The following is a 16428-nucleotide window of genomic DNA, read 5'->3' on the forward strand; positions in this document are numbered from 1 at the left end:
ATGAACTGTAAGTCCACCATAAATATGTAGTGCTATACACACTATGTGAACATTCTAATCCTACTAACCAAATAGACAAATAAATACACAGAAAAAGACCCTTTGTTGTCCTCAAAACTCAGTTTTAGGAGTCTAGGAAATCAAAGATTTGTTGATAATAAATTTGTAATTGGGTATGAAAAGGAGATCAGCAAGTTGGATGAGGAGCCAGGAAATATTTAGGGAAAGAACACTTAAGGAAACTGAAGATGTGAAACTGTTCCTTGGTTTAAAAAAAAAAAAAAAAAAAAAGCAAGCCAGCAGCTTCAAAGATCTTGATAATTTCAGTAGACAGTGAAAGGTATATTGGCATAGAATCTCTCTCCTTTCTTGCATGTGTCTTACACCATCTGTCCCTCACAGGAGTGATTCTTGGCTGTCACGTTCATAGAATTCATTCATAGGATAAACCCAAAGGCCATGGCGTCCTAGAGGCAGGAAGATATCTGGTCATGTGGCATTAGCATCCTTACCTAGGAATTGTGTTTGAGACTGAGAGATCACGTCTGTGACTTGATGCTTCTCCTGAAACTGGTGTAACCTGGTAGCTTTTAGGTAGCCTGCCACTACCCTAATCCTGGTCCTCAGTGTGTGCACTCTCAAGTCCCGAGACATCCTGGATGCTCATGTTTAAGGGTGCCAGGCAGTTTGTTCCACATATCCCATAAGACATGAACCAAAGCAAAATTAAATTGAGAAACAGTCAGAGTAGAGCTCAGCTCAGAGAACTGAGCAAAGGCAGAAAGGCTTGCAACTGGTGTTGGTGGGGATTTATTCTAGTTCTCTCCAACATTTACATTTCTTAAAAAAATTATCACAACAGCTTCATGAATTTCTGTTGAAGTCTCCATTTTCTCAGTTTCACATGGATAAGAAAGGCTTAATTGTGCCAACTGGAATCTCAACAAATGCAATGGGCTTCTAGTATAATTTTCTTAATAGTGAACCTTATTATAACTTTGGTTTCTCTCATGTGGAAAAGACAATTTCTACCTAATAGGACATCAGTATATCTCAAATCCTAGGCTCCAGGCCAGAGCAGAGAGAGAGCTTTACTGGTTCATGATATGCACGCTTCTCTACTTAATATTCTTGGTTACTGATTTTGCCTATCAAAGCCCACTAAATGGCTTAAATAATGGAAGGAGAAATGTAGACTAGACCCAGGTATTGTGAACTATTCATGACATGAAGCATAGGGTTTGGATAGAAAGAATATAAAGAAATAAATCCGTTATTGCAAGGGCATTTAGAGACTTCCCAGACTTACTGAGGGGATCTACACGTGTGTGTTTGTGTGTGATACACATATACATAACAAGTTAATAATTTACTAAATATCTACTGAGTGAACACTTACTATATGCTATATTTTGATCTGAGCTCTCTGAGGCTAACAGAGCAAACCAGAGCAATGTGATTTCTGCCTTAGAAATACTGTATTTTTGACAGAGTGCCAACCAGTGAAATAAAAACTCAACTAGCACATAATAACAGCTTATGACAAACACAGTACTGTCCTAAAAACTTAAGAAAGCCATCAGGAAAGCACAAACTGAATCCCACAAAATGCAATTTGAAACAAGAATGTAGAAAAGAATACACATTAAGAAGGGACTACCTCCAGCAACTGTACCTTTGAAGGTGTGTGTGTGTGTGTGTGTTTCTGGGTTTTTTTTTGTTGTTGTTGTTTTTTGTTTTTTGTTTTTTTGTTTTTTTCCAGACAGGGTTTTTCCTGTGTAGCCCTGGCTGTCCTGGAACTCACTCTGTAGACCAGGCTGGCCTCGAACTCAAAAATCCGCCTGCCTCTGCCTCCCAAGCGCTGGGATTACAGGCGTGCGCCACCACCGCCCGACGTGTGTGTGTTTCAAAAGCGTATTTCGTTATGTGTCCCTGGTCACAATATATCCTTTTAATATCTAAAGAAATTCTCAAACATGGTTAAATATACACAAAATGGTCAATTATGCTTATTTTTTTTAAAACCTAGCACCAATATAATAGGGAAATTAATAAATGAATCATGTTTTATTTATATAATGAAATGAAAATGAGTAAACTAGCAATATAAGCATTAACTACAAAAAAAGTCTTAAAAATACAGTGCCCAGAAAGAACAGATGCAGAAGACTGTGTGTGTAATAAATCATTCATACTAACATTCCACACTCCACTAGGAATTGTATGTGTTTATGATATTTAACAAGTACAGTACTGGAAGAGAAGCACTGTATGCCAACCTTAGGGTTTTGTTTCCTTGAGGAATGAAGTGGATTCTAAAGCAGAACTCAAGGGGCTCAGTATCTCATCTCCATATTCTATTTATCAAGAAAAATAGAGGGCCGGGCGGTGGTGGCGCACGCCTGTAATCCCAGCGCTTGGGAGGCAGAGGAAGGCGGATTTCTGAGTTCGAGGCCAGCCTGGTCTACAGAGTGAGTTCCAGGACAGCCAGGACTACACAGAGAAACCCTGTCTCGAAAACAAACAAACAAACAAACAAACAAACAAAAAAACAAAAAAAAAGAAAGAAAGAAAAAAAGAAAAAAGAAAAGAAAAATAGAGGATTGAATAAGAATATTGGGAGAGAGGAGTAAGTCTTATTTGGTTGACATCACAGTTCAAAAGTAAGGTTCCTTAAATTTGTCACTATGACTATCTAGTAGAATTTTCCTTCTGCCTCACTCAGACCTTTAATAAAATCTGAGTAAAAAGTCCACTTGGGCCTCAGATAAGCCACTGCATGAGAGCCAAGAAAACACTGGCTTACAATGTGGCCTCCCACTCTGCAGCCAGGCAGTCCACAGTGCGTATGGAGAGGGGATGGGCAATGAGCTGAAAAGGGAGACAGATAACAATGGAGCCATTGCTAGACATGGTGGAGCATGTCTTTAATCCCAGGGCTCAGGATGCAGAGGGATGTGGATCTCTGTGAGTTCAAGGCCACCCTGATCTACAAATGAAGTCCAGGACAGCCTCTGTTACAAAGAAGCAACCCTGTCCCGAAAAACATGAAAGAAAAAATAAAGCTGTCAAAGATGGAGTTTTAAAGTAGGCAGGGGAGCAAGCACATTAACTGCTTTGTCATCATTCACAATGTGCATGTAATTCAGTGTCACAATTGGGGCCTTAACAAAATCACACCCTTCTCAGGGAGAGCTCAGTCCCTACCTCCCCATAATGTGCCTTCAAATTATGTAACAACCAGAGAATCAAAGGGCTAAGAGCCTTGATTTGTTGTCATATTCTGATCTGTCGCTTTGTGCTGTTAGTCTCTTGGGGTTCCTCTTCCTTTGGGCAGACAGAACGTGAATGTAAATGGTCTGAGAGCAAAGGCATGAGGAGAAAGAAAGCAGGCACTAACCAAGGCACTAACCTTCACGGGGATTTGTGGATATATCTCCATTGCCAATTAGGGGAAGGGCCTCAGAGACACCAGCTGTGGGATGATTTTCTGATTCTGTCACCTTTCTGCTCTAGTCAACCCTCATCCGTCTCACTGGCTCTTTCTCTAGAGACTGCCACACCAACATTCTAGAATGTGACCCACAGTGGCAGCCTGTGCTCAGAGGGCAGAACTCCAAGTGGCTTCTCCAGGCTGTGTCTGTCTCTGAGGCTGTAGAGCTTAGGAGCACAGCCCATTACACTCTGAGCTTAGGAAACAGCCTAAGCTCATACAGGTCTCTGGCATCTCCATCTATCCTGACTGCCTCACTAGCAACCAAAGATGGCATTGTAAGCAGAGAGCTGTTAATAACCTGAGCTAGGACGGGGCCAGTTTGGATAGTCAGCAACTGTGGACTTTCTCATGTCTTCTCCCTTTAGCTAAATGTACTGTCACCATATCACTGGCCCTTTATCTCTGATACCAGCTAAATTATGATCACTTAGTGCCTGCCACCATTTCTTCTCCATGCTAGTAACTTTCTTCTAGTATGAAATGCTATTGTTTCTAATTATCAGGCTATAGTCAGAGTCTTCCAATGCTATGTAGCAATCGTGTTGTCCGCATCCGCTCATGTGCGTGCGTGCGTGTTTGTGTGTGTGTGTGTGTGACTCAGGTCCTTGCTAGGCAATTGTACTTCCTCTGAACTATACTTGAAGTCCCAACACATAGGGTTTTGGGTTATAATGTTCCATTCAATACTACTGTTCAGAGAGATAAGGCTAACGTGCAATCTCACAGCAAAATACCCAACTGGCCAGGGAAGTAATGGCACACACCCTTAATCCTAGTACTTGTCAGAGGCAGAGGCAGGTAGAGTTTGAATCCAGCCTGGTCTATAGAGTGAGTTCCAAGACAGCCAGAGCTACACAGAGAAACCCTGCCTCAAACAAACAAACAAACGAACAAATAAACAAACAACCACTCCCCCAAACCAAACTAAATTTTAAAAAACCTGTCAATTACATAGCCTCTGCAAGTTTCCTGTCTCCCCTCTTGCCTCTCACGCCTTTCACCCGAGTTCACACAACACTTCCAGGCATCCAGTGCTTGCTCTGCAGCCACCCACACCCTCCAGCCTTCCCACCAGACACATTTTCCATCTAAGAATCTTTTTTGCAATATATAGACCTAAAAGTCTTTTTCTTTTTCAGAGCCAGCTCTAGAATCTTCTTTCCACAGCCTTAGATGATGACCATTAGGAGAGAGAAAGAATGTAACCAACCCGGCCCAAGGCCCCAGGACTCCCTCTCACCACACTGTGCCTCGGGAGTGTGCATGACTAGTATGAGACCATTGCTCTACCAGTGAATATCACCCTAAACGTATCATAGTGCTACAGAAAAGGTCTTTTCTTAGCACTGTGTCTCTGCGCTGTAAGTCTGAAAAGTTGGTAGCCATCATGCATGTGACATGATATTGTCTATTGGAGGAGTAAACTCTCTATTTACAGAGTGTATGTATATATATAGGCAGATGGCAATTTGTGATTTTTGTTTGTTTTTGAATTTAACTTTTTCTGTAAGGTCCTCCACTCCTTGCCATCAACTTAATTCTTATTTGGTAGCAAGCCATTCACTCACCAATCACATAAAATGATTTGCGCTGCAGTGATAATATCTGGTCCTCAAATGGGTCCTCTACAGAGCAATTGCAATTAAACAGACAACATGAAATTATTTCCTTGGCCAAGCCTGGATTATTCTACACCATTCATTATCAGCTTCTTCCACAGGGATGATATATACTGCCAGATAAAAGCTTCTTACTATCCACTAATATTTATTCAGTGCTGAAGACTGAGCATTGAACCTGGGGTCTTATACACACTAGGCAAGCACTCTACCACTAAGCTACATCTCTAGTCAGTTTCTTTCTTTCTTTCTTTCTTTCTTTCTTTCTTTCTTTCTTTCTTTCTTTCTCTTTCTTTCTCTCTTTTTCTTTCTTTCTCTCTCCCCTCCCCCTCCCCCTCCTCCTTCTTCCTTCTTCTTCTTCCTCTTCTTCTTCCTCTTCTTCTTCTTCTTCTTCTTCTTCTTCTTCTTCTTCTTCTTCTTCTTCTTCTTCTTCTTCTTCCTCCTCCTCCTCCTCCTCCTCCTCCTTCTCTCTCTCTCTCTCTCTCTCTCTCTCTCTCTCTCTCTCTCTCTCTCTCTCTCTGGTTTTTCGAGACAGGGTTTCTCTGTGTAGCCCTGGCTGTCCTGAAACTCACTGTGTAGACCAGGCTGGCCTCGAACTCAGAAATCCACCTGCCTCTGCCGCCCAGTTTTTCTTTCAACACAGAGAATGCACATATCCAAGATTAGTGTCAAACAGATGACAGTCACAGCACCTCACATCATTCTATTTCTATCCAACCTAGAGTTGCATTTCACAATGCCAGGAGACAATGAGGCTTCACTTAAAGTAGGAGCACTTTGGGATAGGCTCTTTTTTTTTTTTTTTATGCAAGGCCAATTATTTTTAGCAGCACTAAAAGTAAAGAAATCAAAACTGGGGGCTGGTGAGATGGCTCAGCGGTTAAGAGCACTGACTTGCTCTTCCGGAAGTCATGAGTTCAAATCCCAGCAACCACTTGGTGGCTCATAACCATCTCTAATGGGATCCGATGCCCTCTTAGGGTGTGTCTGAAGACAGCTACAGTGTACTTGCATATAATAAATAAATAAAAACTTAAAAAAAAAAAGAAATCAAAACCACTGTATATCTACATTGGTGAAAACAAGGTTCAATCTGATACATTCCAAAAGAAGGCATGTCATATGAAGGTTCCAAAGAAAGGCTCACCTTAGCATAATAGTACAGGACTTCATAATAGAAAAAAGCAGGAATACAGTTTTTTGTTGTTGACTTTCAGGGCTGGGGATTGAACCCAGGCTCACACATGCCAGGCAAGAGCTCTACCACTGTATTATGTCATAGCTCCAATTTAAAATAACACCAACCACAATAGTAGTAGTAGTCATTGTTATTATTGTTGTGGGATGTGTGCATTGCACAGTGTACTTGTGGAAATCGAAGGACAGTCGTTAAGGAGTTGATTTTCTCCTTCCACCTTGCTGAAGCATGGTTTTTCTTGTTTTTGCTATACTCTATACTCTAGGCTAACTAGACTGTGGGCTTCTAGGAGAGTCTCTTGTCTCCACCTCCTATCTCACTGTAGGAATGGTGGGATTATAGACACATACCATTGCATCTAGGCTTTCTTTCTAAAACTTTTATTATATTTATTTACCGGAGTGGGGTGGGACTGGACATGCCATAAAAGTTAGAAGACAACCTGTGAGAGTTTGGTCTCTCCTGCTATCCTGTGGGTTCTAGGAATCAAACTCAGTTTGTCAGCGTTGGCAGCAAGCACCTTTATCTGCTAAGCCATCTTAGTGACTGCATGTGGCTTTTTCCCCCCTTAATTTATGAGTACACTGTAGCTGTCTTTAGACACATCAGAAGAAGGCATCGGATCCCATTACAGATGACTGTGAGCTACCATGTGGTTGCTGGAAATCGAACTACTTAACCACTGAGCTATCTCTCGAGCCCCTGCATGTGGCTTTTTAAAAAAAGAGGGTTTTTGAGATTGAACTCAGGTTATCAGGCTATGCAGTAAGCCTTTACCCACTGAAACATCTCATTGGTCCCTTGCTAAAGTATCATCGTGTGTGCCTTGCATTCATGTATGTACACATACACATGAAGGTCAGAGGACAAATTCATGGAGTTGATCTTTCCCTGCACCTCATGTAGGTTCCGGGGATTGAGCTCAGATTATAAGGCTTACATTGTAAGCCGCTTTACCCATTGGGCCATTTCACTGGCCATTGCTAGACTAAATCTATACCTAGATATGAAAAAAGAACACTTGCCTAGCATGAGCAAGGCCCTGGACACACATGCAAGCAAGCAAGCAAGCAAGCAAGCAAGCAAGCAAGCACGCAAGCACACATGGTAAAGCAGAAAAAATAGATGGCTTAAATCTCTTAACCTCTTGGTATCTGATGAAAGCACATGCTTTCAGAGAGGAGTGCATGTGTACTATTTCTGATGCACCTTACACCGAGTCCTCCTATCGCTCTATCTCAGTAATCTCCTTGGTAAATCATGTCAAAAGCAATCAACTCCAACTGATCCAACTATAACTAACTGACCCAAACTATAACTAACGTCAGATTAAATTAAAAGCAGCCAAACTCAATCTTGACTGTCCCACTGTCACAGAGTATTGAAAGTTCTAAAGACTTTAAATATGAGTAAATGACTCCCAAGCACACTGGGCTGATTCTGTCATAAGTGATCAGCTGGAGCTGGGACTCAAGGACAACACCACCAGCCTGCTCTTGCACAGCAAGCCTCACCTAACCTGCCGAATGTCAGCTTTAAGGACAAGTGGACTCCTTAAATTCCAGTTCTAGACTTACCCAGGAAAAAAATAAGTAATACACTCAGGAGGAGCCGGTTTTCCTGTTCCAATCATTTGATGTCTTCACTCAGATATTAAGAACAATAAAAAACTATAATATTGCTTTGCTTCTCTCAAACATACATTTCAAAGATCATATCCATAGATACCCTAACATAGGGGACCAATAATTGTGATAGAACTGGTTTGCTAATACGAAAGTTTTTTTTTTTTTAATTTCTCTATACAAGGATTGACTAGACTGGTTTTTGCCTTTGATGCTAATGCTATAAGACTGTACTTAACATGAAGAGCATATTAGAAGCAATTCTTTCCTGATGGCTATGAAGATGGCTGAACCCTGGAAACAAGGAGTACAGTTGAAGAGCCATCCTTCCCTGCCAGTGCCCTTTAAGTCAGCTTCATGTTGTAGCTATGGCAGCAATCCCAGAGTGAGAGAGTCAGGCTGTGTGGGCTTAGAAGGTTCCCTATATATCCATGTGTTTCTTTCTTAGATTTCTTTCAGGGCTAGTTAACAGATAAAGTAGGTGGGTAGAGAATGGCTGGCTCATTTTACTGATTTTCTAATTGGCAAGTCCCATGTGGGAAAATACTGAGCCAGGATAAAATTTGCATTTCCAAACATAAAGCCAAGAAAAATCTTCATTTTGTATTAGTAATTATTTGATTTTGCTATTAAGATGTCTCTTCTATAAACTGCCTGCCATCTGTTTTACCTGAGTCTAGTGACAATCTTCCACTTACCACTTGTGACAAAGGAGATCTCAATCACAAAGACACAGCTCAACTAAGTAACCTACAGTCGTTAGATAGGTTCCTAGAAGACACTTTTTGAATATGAGAGCAAATCATTTTAAATAAGCTTGATCCAATGACCAAAAGAACACTAGTGAGTTCTCATGATTAGCTATGATGAATGGACTTCTGTCTAAGGGTGGTAGCTCATGCCTCTAAGCCCAGAACTCAGGAAGCTGAATTAGGAGGCACTGTCATGAGTTCAAGGTCAGCCTGGTCTACAGTCCCTGCTTGAACAAAACAAAATACAAACAATAGCAATACAAGATCCACTTCTCTATGACCACCAGTGTAGGGAGGGAGGCACTGTTGGGATCCTGTACAGAGCTTCTTTGGTGCTTGTACAGTCCTTACCTGACAGTCAAAGTCCTGGAAGTTTCGTGTGCCATTCTGTCAATAGAAGTCAGAAAACACAGTCAGTTTCCCCAAATGTGCAGTAAATTTAGTTCACAGTGAAAGTAGTGTACGTGTAGCCTCCTGGTTGTCACAAACTAAAATGATTCTCATTGAAAAGTTTGGAGAGGAAGTGGGTGTGTAATATGCTACTGCAGGCTATATTTTCAGAGGTGAGATTAACATGAAGATAAGTCTTGTTACCCGGCAAGTCTTGTGTCACGCCTTCTGTGGAAAGAAAGCAGTAACATGTGTAGGTTCACAGTGAACCATGAACCATGCTCTAAAGTTAAATACACAGGGGAAGCACTTGGAAGGAAAGAAACCTGGAAGGGAAGATATTGGAGGCCACCCTGAAAGGGACGGAGGAGAGAGAAATGGTTTCCACCTCTAGAAGAAACAGTAAGAAGACAAAGCCAAAAATGAAAACCTCAAATCTAACTTTTGTTAGATTTCTTAAGAAAAGCAATGTTGGGGGATGGCTAGCCAGTTAAGAGTCAGTGCTGTGCTGGGAATATCTTTAATCCCAGCACTTGGGAGGCAGAGGCAGGTGGATTTCTGAGTTCGAGGCCAGCCTGGTCTACAGAGTGAGTTCCAGGACAGCCAGGGCTACACAGAGAAACCCTGTCTGGAAAACAAGAGTACACACTGCTATTGCAGAGAACGTGAGTTCAGTTCTGGTACTCATGCGGGGCAGCTCACAGCTACTTGTAATTCCTGTTCCAGGGAATCTAAAACCTCTGGCTTCTTTCTGCAAGCACCTCCACACATGTAACACATATCCACACACACGTGTATATAAATAAAAATAATGAATCCTTTTTTTAAAAAAGAAAAGAGAAACGCAATGTTGTGGGCTGGAGAGATGCTTGAGCAGTTAAAAGCGTGTGCTGTCTTACAGAGGACCCAGGTTAGGCGGCTCCCAACCACCAGTAAAGCCCAGGTCCAAGGGATCTGATGCCTTCTTCTGGCCTCTGTGGCCATTGCACATTGCACATAGGTTCACACAGATAGACATAAATAAAAACCAATGCCATTTCCCCCCCTAAAACCCAATGTTTCTGAAGGAAAGAAAAACCGAATAGAGTTCTTAATAGGTTGTCGTATTAATTATATCCTACAAAATAGCCAGTAAGAAAAAGGAGGGGGGGCAGTGGTGGTGCACGCCTTTAATCCCAGCACTTGGGAGGCAGAGGCAGGCGGATTTCTGAGTTCGAGGCCAGCCTGCTCTACAGAGTGAGTTCCAGGACAGCCAAGGCTATACAGAGAAACCCTGTCTCGAAAAACCAAAGAAAGAAAAAAAAAAAAAAAAAAAAAAAAAAAAAAGAAAAGAAAAGAAAAGAAAAAGGAAGGAAAGTCACCGAAGCATTTAAGAAGTATACCATATCTAAAAACTCCAAACAAAATTCACCATGCTTCTAAATGGGGATTACATGATGGTAATTCTTGAGAGAATCAATGGAATGATTCAGAGGCATCTTTGCCATATTTAAGATGCCAGGGTTGAAAAAGTACAGTGTAAGAGTACAGAAAGGGGAACAGGTGATATATTTGGGGAAAAGAGAGAGAGAAAACCCTTCTGACTTGATTTTTCATGAAGTGCAAGCCATTCTTTCAAAAGCTCTCTTATCAGACTGTTATACTATGGCACATGTATCCATCTTCCCAACAGCTTCCAGAAGGCGTGGAGTTGCTAATAAACACCTTTCTCAACACTGCCCCTCTGATATCTGATTGTTCAAACTAGTCTTAGAAATAGTTCTTCTGTGAGCCAGAGGTATAGCTCTGCAGTAGAGCACCAGCCTTAGTATAGTCAAGGCCCTGGGTTTGATTCCCAACATTAAGAAACGGAAAAAAAAAATACCATTCTTCCTGACCCACCTCTTACCCAGCTATGAAGGCAAAGCAGAGGTTGAGGCAGAGCCTCAACCAAAAGAAACAAACTATCCTGTTCAGGAGAGGAGCTGGAGTAGTCTGGAGCAGTGGTATCCAATACAGTAGCCATTAGTTACATGAACAATCCAAGTTGTGCATGCATGTGTGTAATCGTTTTTACATTGTTTTGAATTTTGTTTTGTGGGACAGGTTTTCACTAGGTAGCCTTAAACTCACAATCCTCTTAGCATCTAAGTGCTGAGATTATAGGTGCTATAATTAAGATTAAGGTACACCTTGCTATTAGGTTTAAAATTATCAGAGAAACTTGTATATGACATTGTTGACCTCCTGAAGGAATAAAGTTCTAGAAAAGCAGCCTTGGGTTTTCTACGATGTACACAGTAAAGCCACAGCAGATCAACCATCAGGAAACTGCAGATAAAAAGGACAGAGAAGGCTGGTCTGAGCATCATTCTTGACTCAAAGCTGAATAATTAATTTTAAAGTCTTATAGAATTACAGCATGTGACGATAGTATGATAACCACACAGAAATAGGATAGCAGACTCCAGGGCCTAAGGCTGCTATAAGCAAAAAAGCATCATAGTGTTGAATGGCTCCTCTTACTTAGTCCTGAGGGATATTGGTACGAACTTATTCAGAGAAGCCATTGTACTTAATTTCCAGTAAGACTAAGAAAGACCAAAGGAAGGGTCCTTGCACAGACTAAATGGTGAATGGTTTCAGTAAGATAGACATAACCAGCAGGGAAGTTCTTTGACTTATACAATAAACGAGCCCATTTTAAATAATTAATCCAGGCACATGCCCTTAGTTGAGGTAGGATTGCTGAGAGTTCAAGGCCAGTCTGGTTAGTATAGTGAGTTCCAGCCTAGCCTCGCTAGATTATGAAGCCTTGTCTCAAAACCAAAACAAAGATCAGAAGGACAGTACCAACCCATTAACTACTATCTGTCTCTGCATAGGAATTATGAGAGATCACAATTCCTTCAATGCTTTTTTTCTATAGTAAGCATGCATTTCCTTTTTCTAATTTACCACAAAAAGGATTTATACAAAAAGCACAGACATAAGATAGGCCATATCAGTGTTTCTGGAGGTTCCTTTAGGGACTATTTGGAAAGTCACTCTAGCCTGATTGGGCTCTTCAGGAGCAGCTGTCCCTGGTGCACACACTCAGCTTCCTTGTGGTCATGTGATAGCACCCACAAGGCTTTGTGTGAGGTCTGAGCCTCTGAGAAGAGCACAAGAGAAGTGCCAAAAGTAGAAACAGGCAATTCTTTCCAGAAATACCAGCTATCTTATTTGTTGAGGAGTTAGTAAAAATCTTAATCAAATGATTTTTTTCTTTTATTTAATGTTTGTGTGTGTGTGTGTGTGTGTGTGTGTGTGTGTGTGTGAGAGAGAGGTGGGGAACATCTGTGTGCAGTGTTGTGAGCTTCACATGTGCTTCACATGTCCTTCACTCGTGGCTAAATATAAGGATGTTTACACAGCATAATCAAAGCCTGTGTTCTAACTTCAGCACTACAAAAAATTAAACAATAAGCAAAGAAAAAGATAACTTCAAAGCAAGTAATTCCCTTAATTGAGTAAGAAAAAAGTAACTAAGAACTGGTTAAAGAAAGAAGTATGAAATACAAACAAATAAAAAATTAGAAGGGGCCGGGTGGTGGTGGCGCACGCCTTTAATCCCAGCACTTGGGAGGCAGAGGCAGGTGGATTTTTGAGTTCGAGGCCAGCCTGGTCTACAGAGTGAATTCCAGGACAGCCAGGGCTACACAGAGAAACCCTGTCTCGAAAAACCAAAAAAAAAAAAAAAAAAAAAAAAAGGAAGGGAAAAACAATAATTATTAAAGAAAAGAGAGATGCATTCTCACAATACAATCAAGAACTGTAAAAGGTGGGTAGTTGAATTGGCTCAGCACCTCTGCAATTAAGCAGAAGCACTGACTGATCTTCCAGAGGACCTGAGTTTGGATCTCAGCATCCACACGGTGGCTCACTGTCTATAACTCCAGTTCCAGGAGAGCTGATACGCTCTACTGACCTCTGCAGGGACCAAGCATGTACACACACACACACACACACACACACACACACACACACACCCCACAGAGGCAATGAGAGGCAGAAGGCAATGGCAGAATGTGAAGATGAGATAATAAAGGACCTGGGAAATCTGCCAGTTATGTGAGTTTGCAGCAGGGAGGGTGGTCTATGTGTGACTCACCATCTATTCTTGGTCCTGACACTCAACGAGTGTAAAACTGTCATCCTGAAGAAGTTATGAATGCCTCAAAAGAGATACAGGATTTGAGGCAGACATGAAGACCAAAGAGGGAAGCAGCTAAAGAGGAGATAGCAAGTTGTTATAACAATAAAAGTTTTAAATAAATTGATCTCAAAAACAAAATGACACAAAAAATTGAGTGTTGAGTGTAGTAGCACACCTTAACCCAACCTTATGTGAGCCCCTGATGCAGGACAACTACAAACTCAGGCCAGCCTATGTAACTTAGCAAGATTCTTTCTTAGGATAAACATCTCCCAAAGGGGAGCAGGCTGGAGATGTAGCTTGGGGAGCATGCAGAAAAACCCTAGGTTCCATTCTTAGCACTGGGGCAAAGAACAAAACAATACGGAACCTTCCAGAGAAAAGAAAAATCTTCCCAACAGAAAGTAAAATGAAAATGGGAGAGTGAGCACGCAGAGGGTTAAGTAAGCTCAGAAGACACTGTCTGTCTTTAACAACTGAGTAAGACAACGAGCACAGATTAAGACTCACTGTTGTTTTAGAGCTCTGACATAAAGCCCTGCTACACAGCTTAGGCTACCCTCAAATTTATGATTCTTCTGCTTTAGCTTCTTCAGCAAACCATTCTCTGAGAAGAAATATGTTCAAGCTGGTAATCCAAGACTTGAATGAAAATTCTATATGCTTTAAGCATCTATATCAATTATTTTTAAAAATAATTAACAGACTTCCTAATAAATCCTAAAGCAATCCTAATAAATGCTAAGATAAGACCGTCTTCTATAATCAAGTTATCATCTGTAGACTACAATTTCAACTTTGAAGCTAACATCTACACTGTACACTATTAGGCAATGTTACAGGTCACAGATTCCTGCATTCCTTGCGCAGCCGGGCAGTGGTGGCGCACACCTTTAATCCCAGCACTTGGGAGGCAGAGGCAGGTGGATTTCTGAGTTCGAGGCCAGCCTGGTCTACAGAGTGAGTTCCAGGACAGCCAGGGCTACACAGAGAAACCCTGTCTCGAAAAAAACAAAAAAACAAAAAAATAATAATAATAATAATAATAATAATAAAATAAAATAAAAACTTCCTTGAGCTTGGGCTAGAGAGACACCTTAGCGATTAAAAGCATTCAATGCTCTTCAAGAGGACCTGGGTTCAATTCTCAGCACCCACATGGCAGCTCACAACTGTCTGTAACTCCTGTTCCAGGAGATCTGACCCCCTTACATATGTAGGCAAAACACCAATGTACATAAAATAAAATAAAAATAGATAAATTATAAAAATTCCTTGGGCTCTCAGATAGGTTGTGACTATGTTTTGGGCTCTCCTTACCATCTCCCATTTCTTGAAATTGATTGCCAGCCACTCAGTCTGTTGTGGTGGCATTAATTCTTGCTTGAACACACTCCCTGCCCAGCATCACTTTGGTCATTTCTGACAACAGTTGTGACAATCACTCTTGGAACACTAAGATATACCCATCATCTAGTTCAAAACAGAATAGCATCCCAGAATAGTCTCTGATGAAAGTGTCAACAAATGTAAGTTTAACTGCAGACACTAGGTGGATAAATGCTAGGGAATGAACCCAGGGCCTCATACTCACGATGAATGATCTACCATCAAGCTATGCCTCCATGCTCTTCTTTTTCTTTCTTTTAGCCATAGTTGTTTTATTATTTTTTTTTCCTTCAAAGCACACTCCATCTCCTCATTCCCAGAAACTTGGACTACACAGTGATCAAGTTCTCACTGGCCAAGGCCAAGAGTTACAACAGCAGGGCATCCCTAAACCCTCCTCCACTTAATCTTACTCTGTCTCTTATCATTTCCCTGAGACAGGATCTATGGCCTCATTTTTCTTGGAATTTTTTCATAATCTCAGATTCCAAGAAAGCAACACTACCCAAATGGAGTCTAGATCACACAAAGTAAACATTGCAGGCTCACCTGGGAATGCTAGGGACTCAGGCACTGACTGCCCTATGACACTCACTGAACCTACTTTTCCAGCCCTTTCCTGACACTCTAGCTACCCAGCTTTTAACCAGTAACCTATGAGGTAGGCCAGACCCTGTGGAAAGCTTTATTAAAATTTGAAAATGTTATTATTGCGTGTCTGTGTATGATTGGAAGAGGAGGGATGTGTGTAGCACTACGCTTGTGGAGGTCAGAGGACAAAGTGCAGTTGGTTCTCTTTCCCACCTTTACCTGGGTTTTGGGATCAAACTCAGGTCATCAGGTTTATACATGTGCTGTTAAAGGCTGAGCCGTTTCATGTCCTTCTGTCCCTATGCCCTACCCTGCAGACACCTTTTCAAAAAGTAACCCTGATACACAAACTCTTCTGTTTCTATTCTCCCGGAGCTTACAAATACATTGTTCCCAGGGACTGGACAGATGGCTCAGCAGTTAGTGGTGCTTGCTGCTGCTCTTCCAGAAGTCCCAGGCTCAATTCCTAACACCCACATGACAGCTCACAAGCATCTCTAACGTTCAGGGGGATCCAATGCCATCTCTGGTCTCTGTGGACATGAGGCACACAAGTGCTACATAGACATACATGCAAGCAAAACAACCATATCAATTAAAAAATCATTTTTAAGTTGATCCCAGAGTTCTTCTTCTTACAATTCTTATATACACATCTTTCCCCTTTGCTTATATGCCTAGTCTTTAGTAAAAAAGCAAACCTTAAACTACAGTATGGGCTATTTCACAATTTATTATAATAACCAACACAAAGCAAACAGCTTGTTTCCATTCATCATCCCCTTGGGTACTTATTCCCCTTTCTGATATATCTTCAACTCTTCAGAAGACAACTCTGGCTTCTTATGTGTTTTTCATACCCGACGTTTGGCTTTCACTAGGCTCTGTAGGCTCTAAAGCCATAGTAGGTAGACTAAAAGACAGGGAGAGAGAAGCATGGTGGGCTCTCCTGCTTGGAGATCTGCTGGGTGAGGTGTCTGGACAGCTAACAAGCAGATGGTGAGAAGAACATAAGAGCACCAGACCCCTAGATCAAGGTCAAAGTTAAATATGTGGGCTGCTGGACATCAATGGGAAGAATGGCCTTGGTCCTATGGGGGTCTGATGCCCCAGTGTAGGGGAATGCTAGGTCAGGAAGATAGGAGTCGGTGGGTGGGTGGGGGAGCACCCTCACAGAGGACGGGGAAGGGG

The 16428-nt window shown here is 41.6% G+C and overlaps 1 protein-coding gene across 12 annotated transcripts in view; it reads right to left on the bottom strand.

The window, feature by feature from the left end:
- The window catches only part of LOC117702995 (protein NDRG3), a 63995-nt gene that overhangs the window by 22633 nt on the left and 24934 nt on the right, over window positions 1-16428 (bottom strand). For 7 of the 12 annotated variants that reach the window (XM_034494355.1, XM_034494353.2, XM_076930130.1 and 4 more), the window contains exon 3: window positions 9042-9077. The exons of the other annotated variants lie outside the window; for them this stretch is intronic. In XM_034494355.1, coding sequence (XP_034350246.1) covers window positions 9042-9077 — 36 coding nt within the window. The remainder of the gene's footprint in view (window positions 1-9041; window positions 9078-16428) is intronic. 12 annotated transcript variants of the gene reach the window in all.

This window comes from Arvicanthis niloticus, chromosome 2, assembly GCF_011762505.2.
Source record: "Arvicanthis niloticus isolate mArvNil1 chromosome 2, mArvNil1.pat.X, whole genome shotgun sequence".
Classification (NCBI taxonomy): domain Eukaryota; kingdom Metazoa; phylum Chordata; class Mammalia; order Rodentia; family Muridae; genus Arvicanthis; species Arvicanthis niloticus.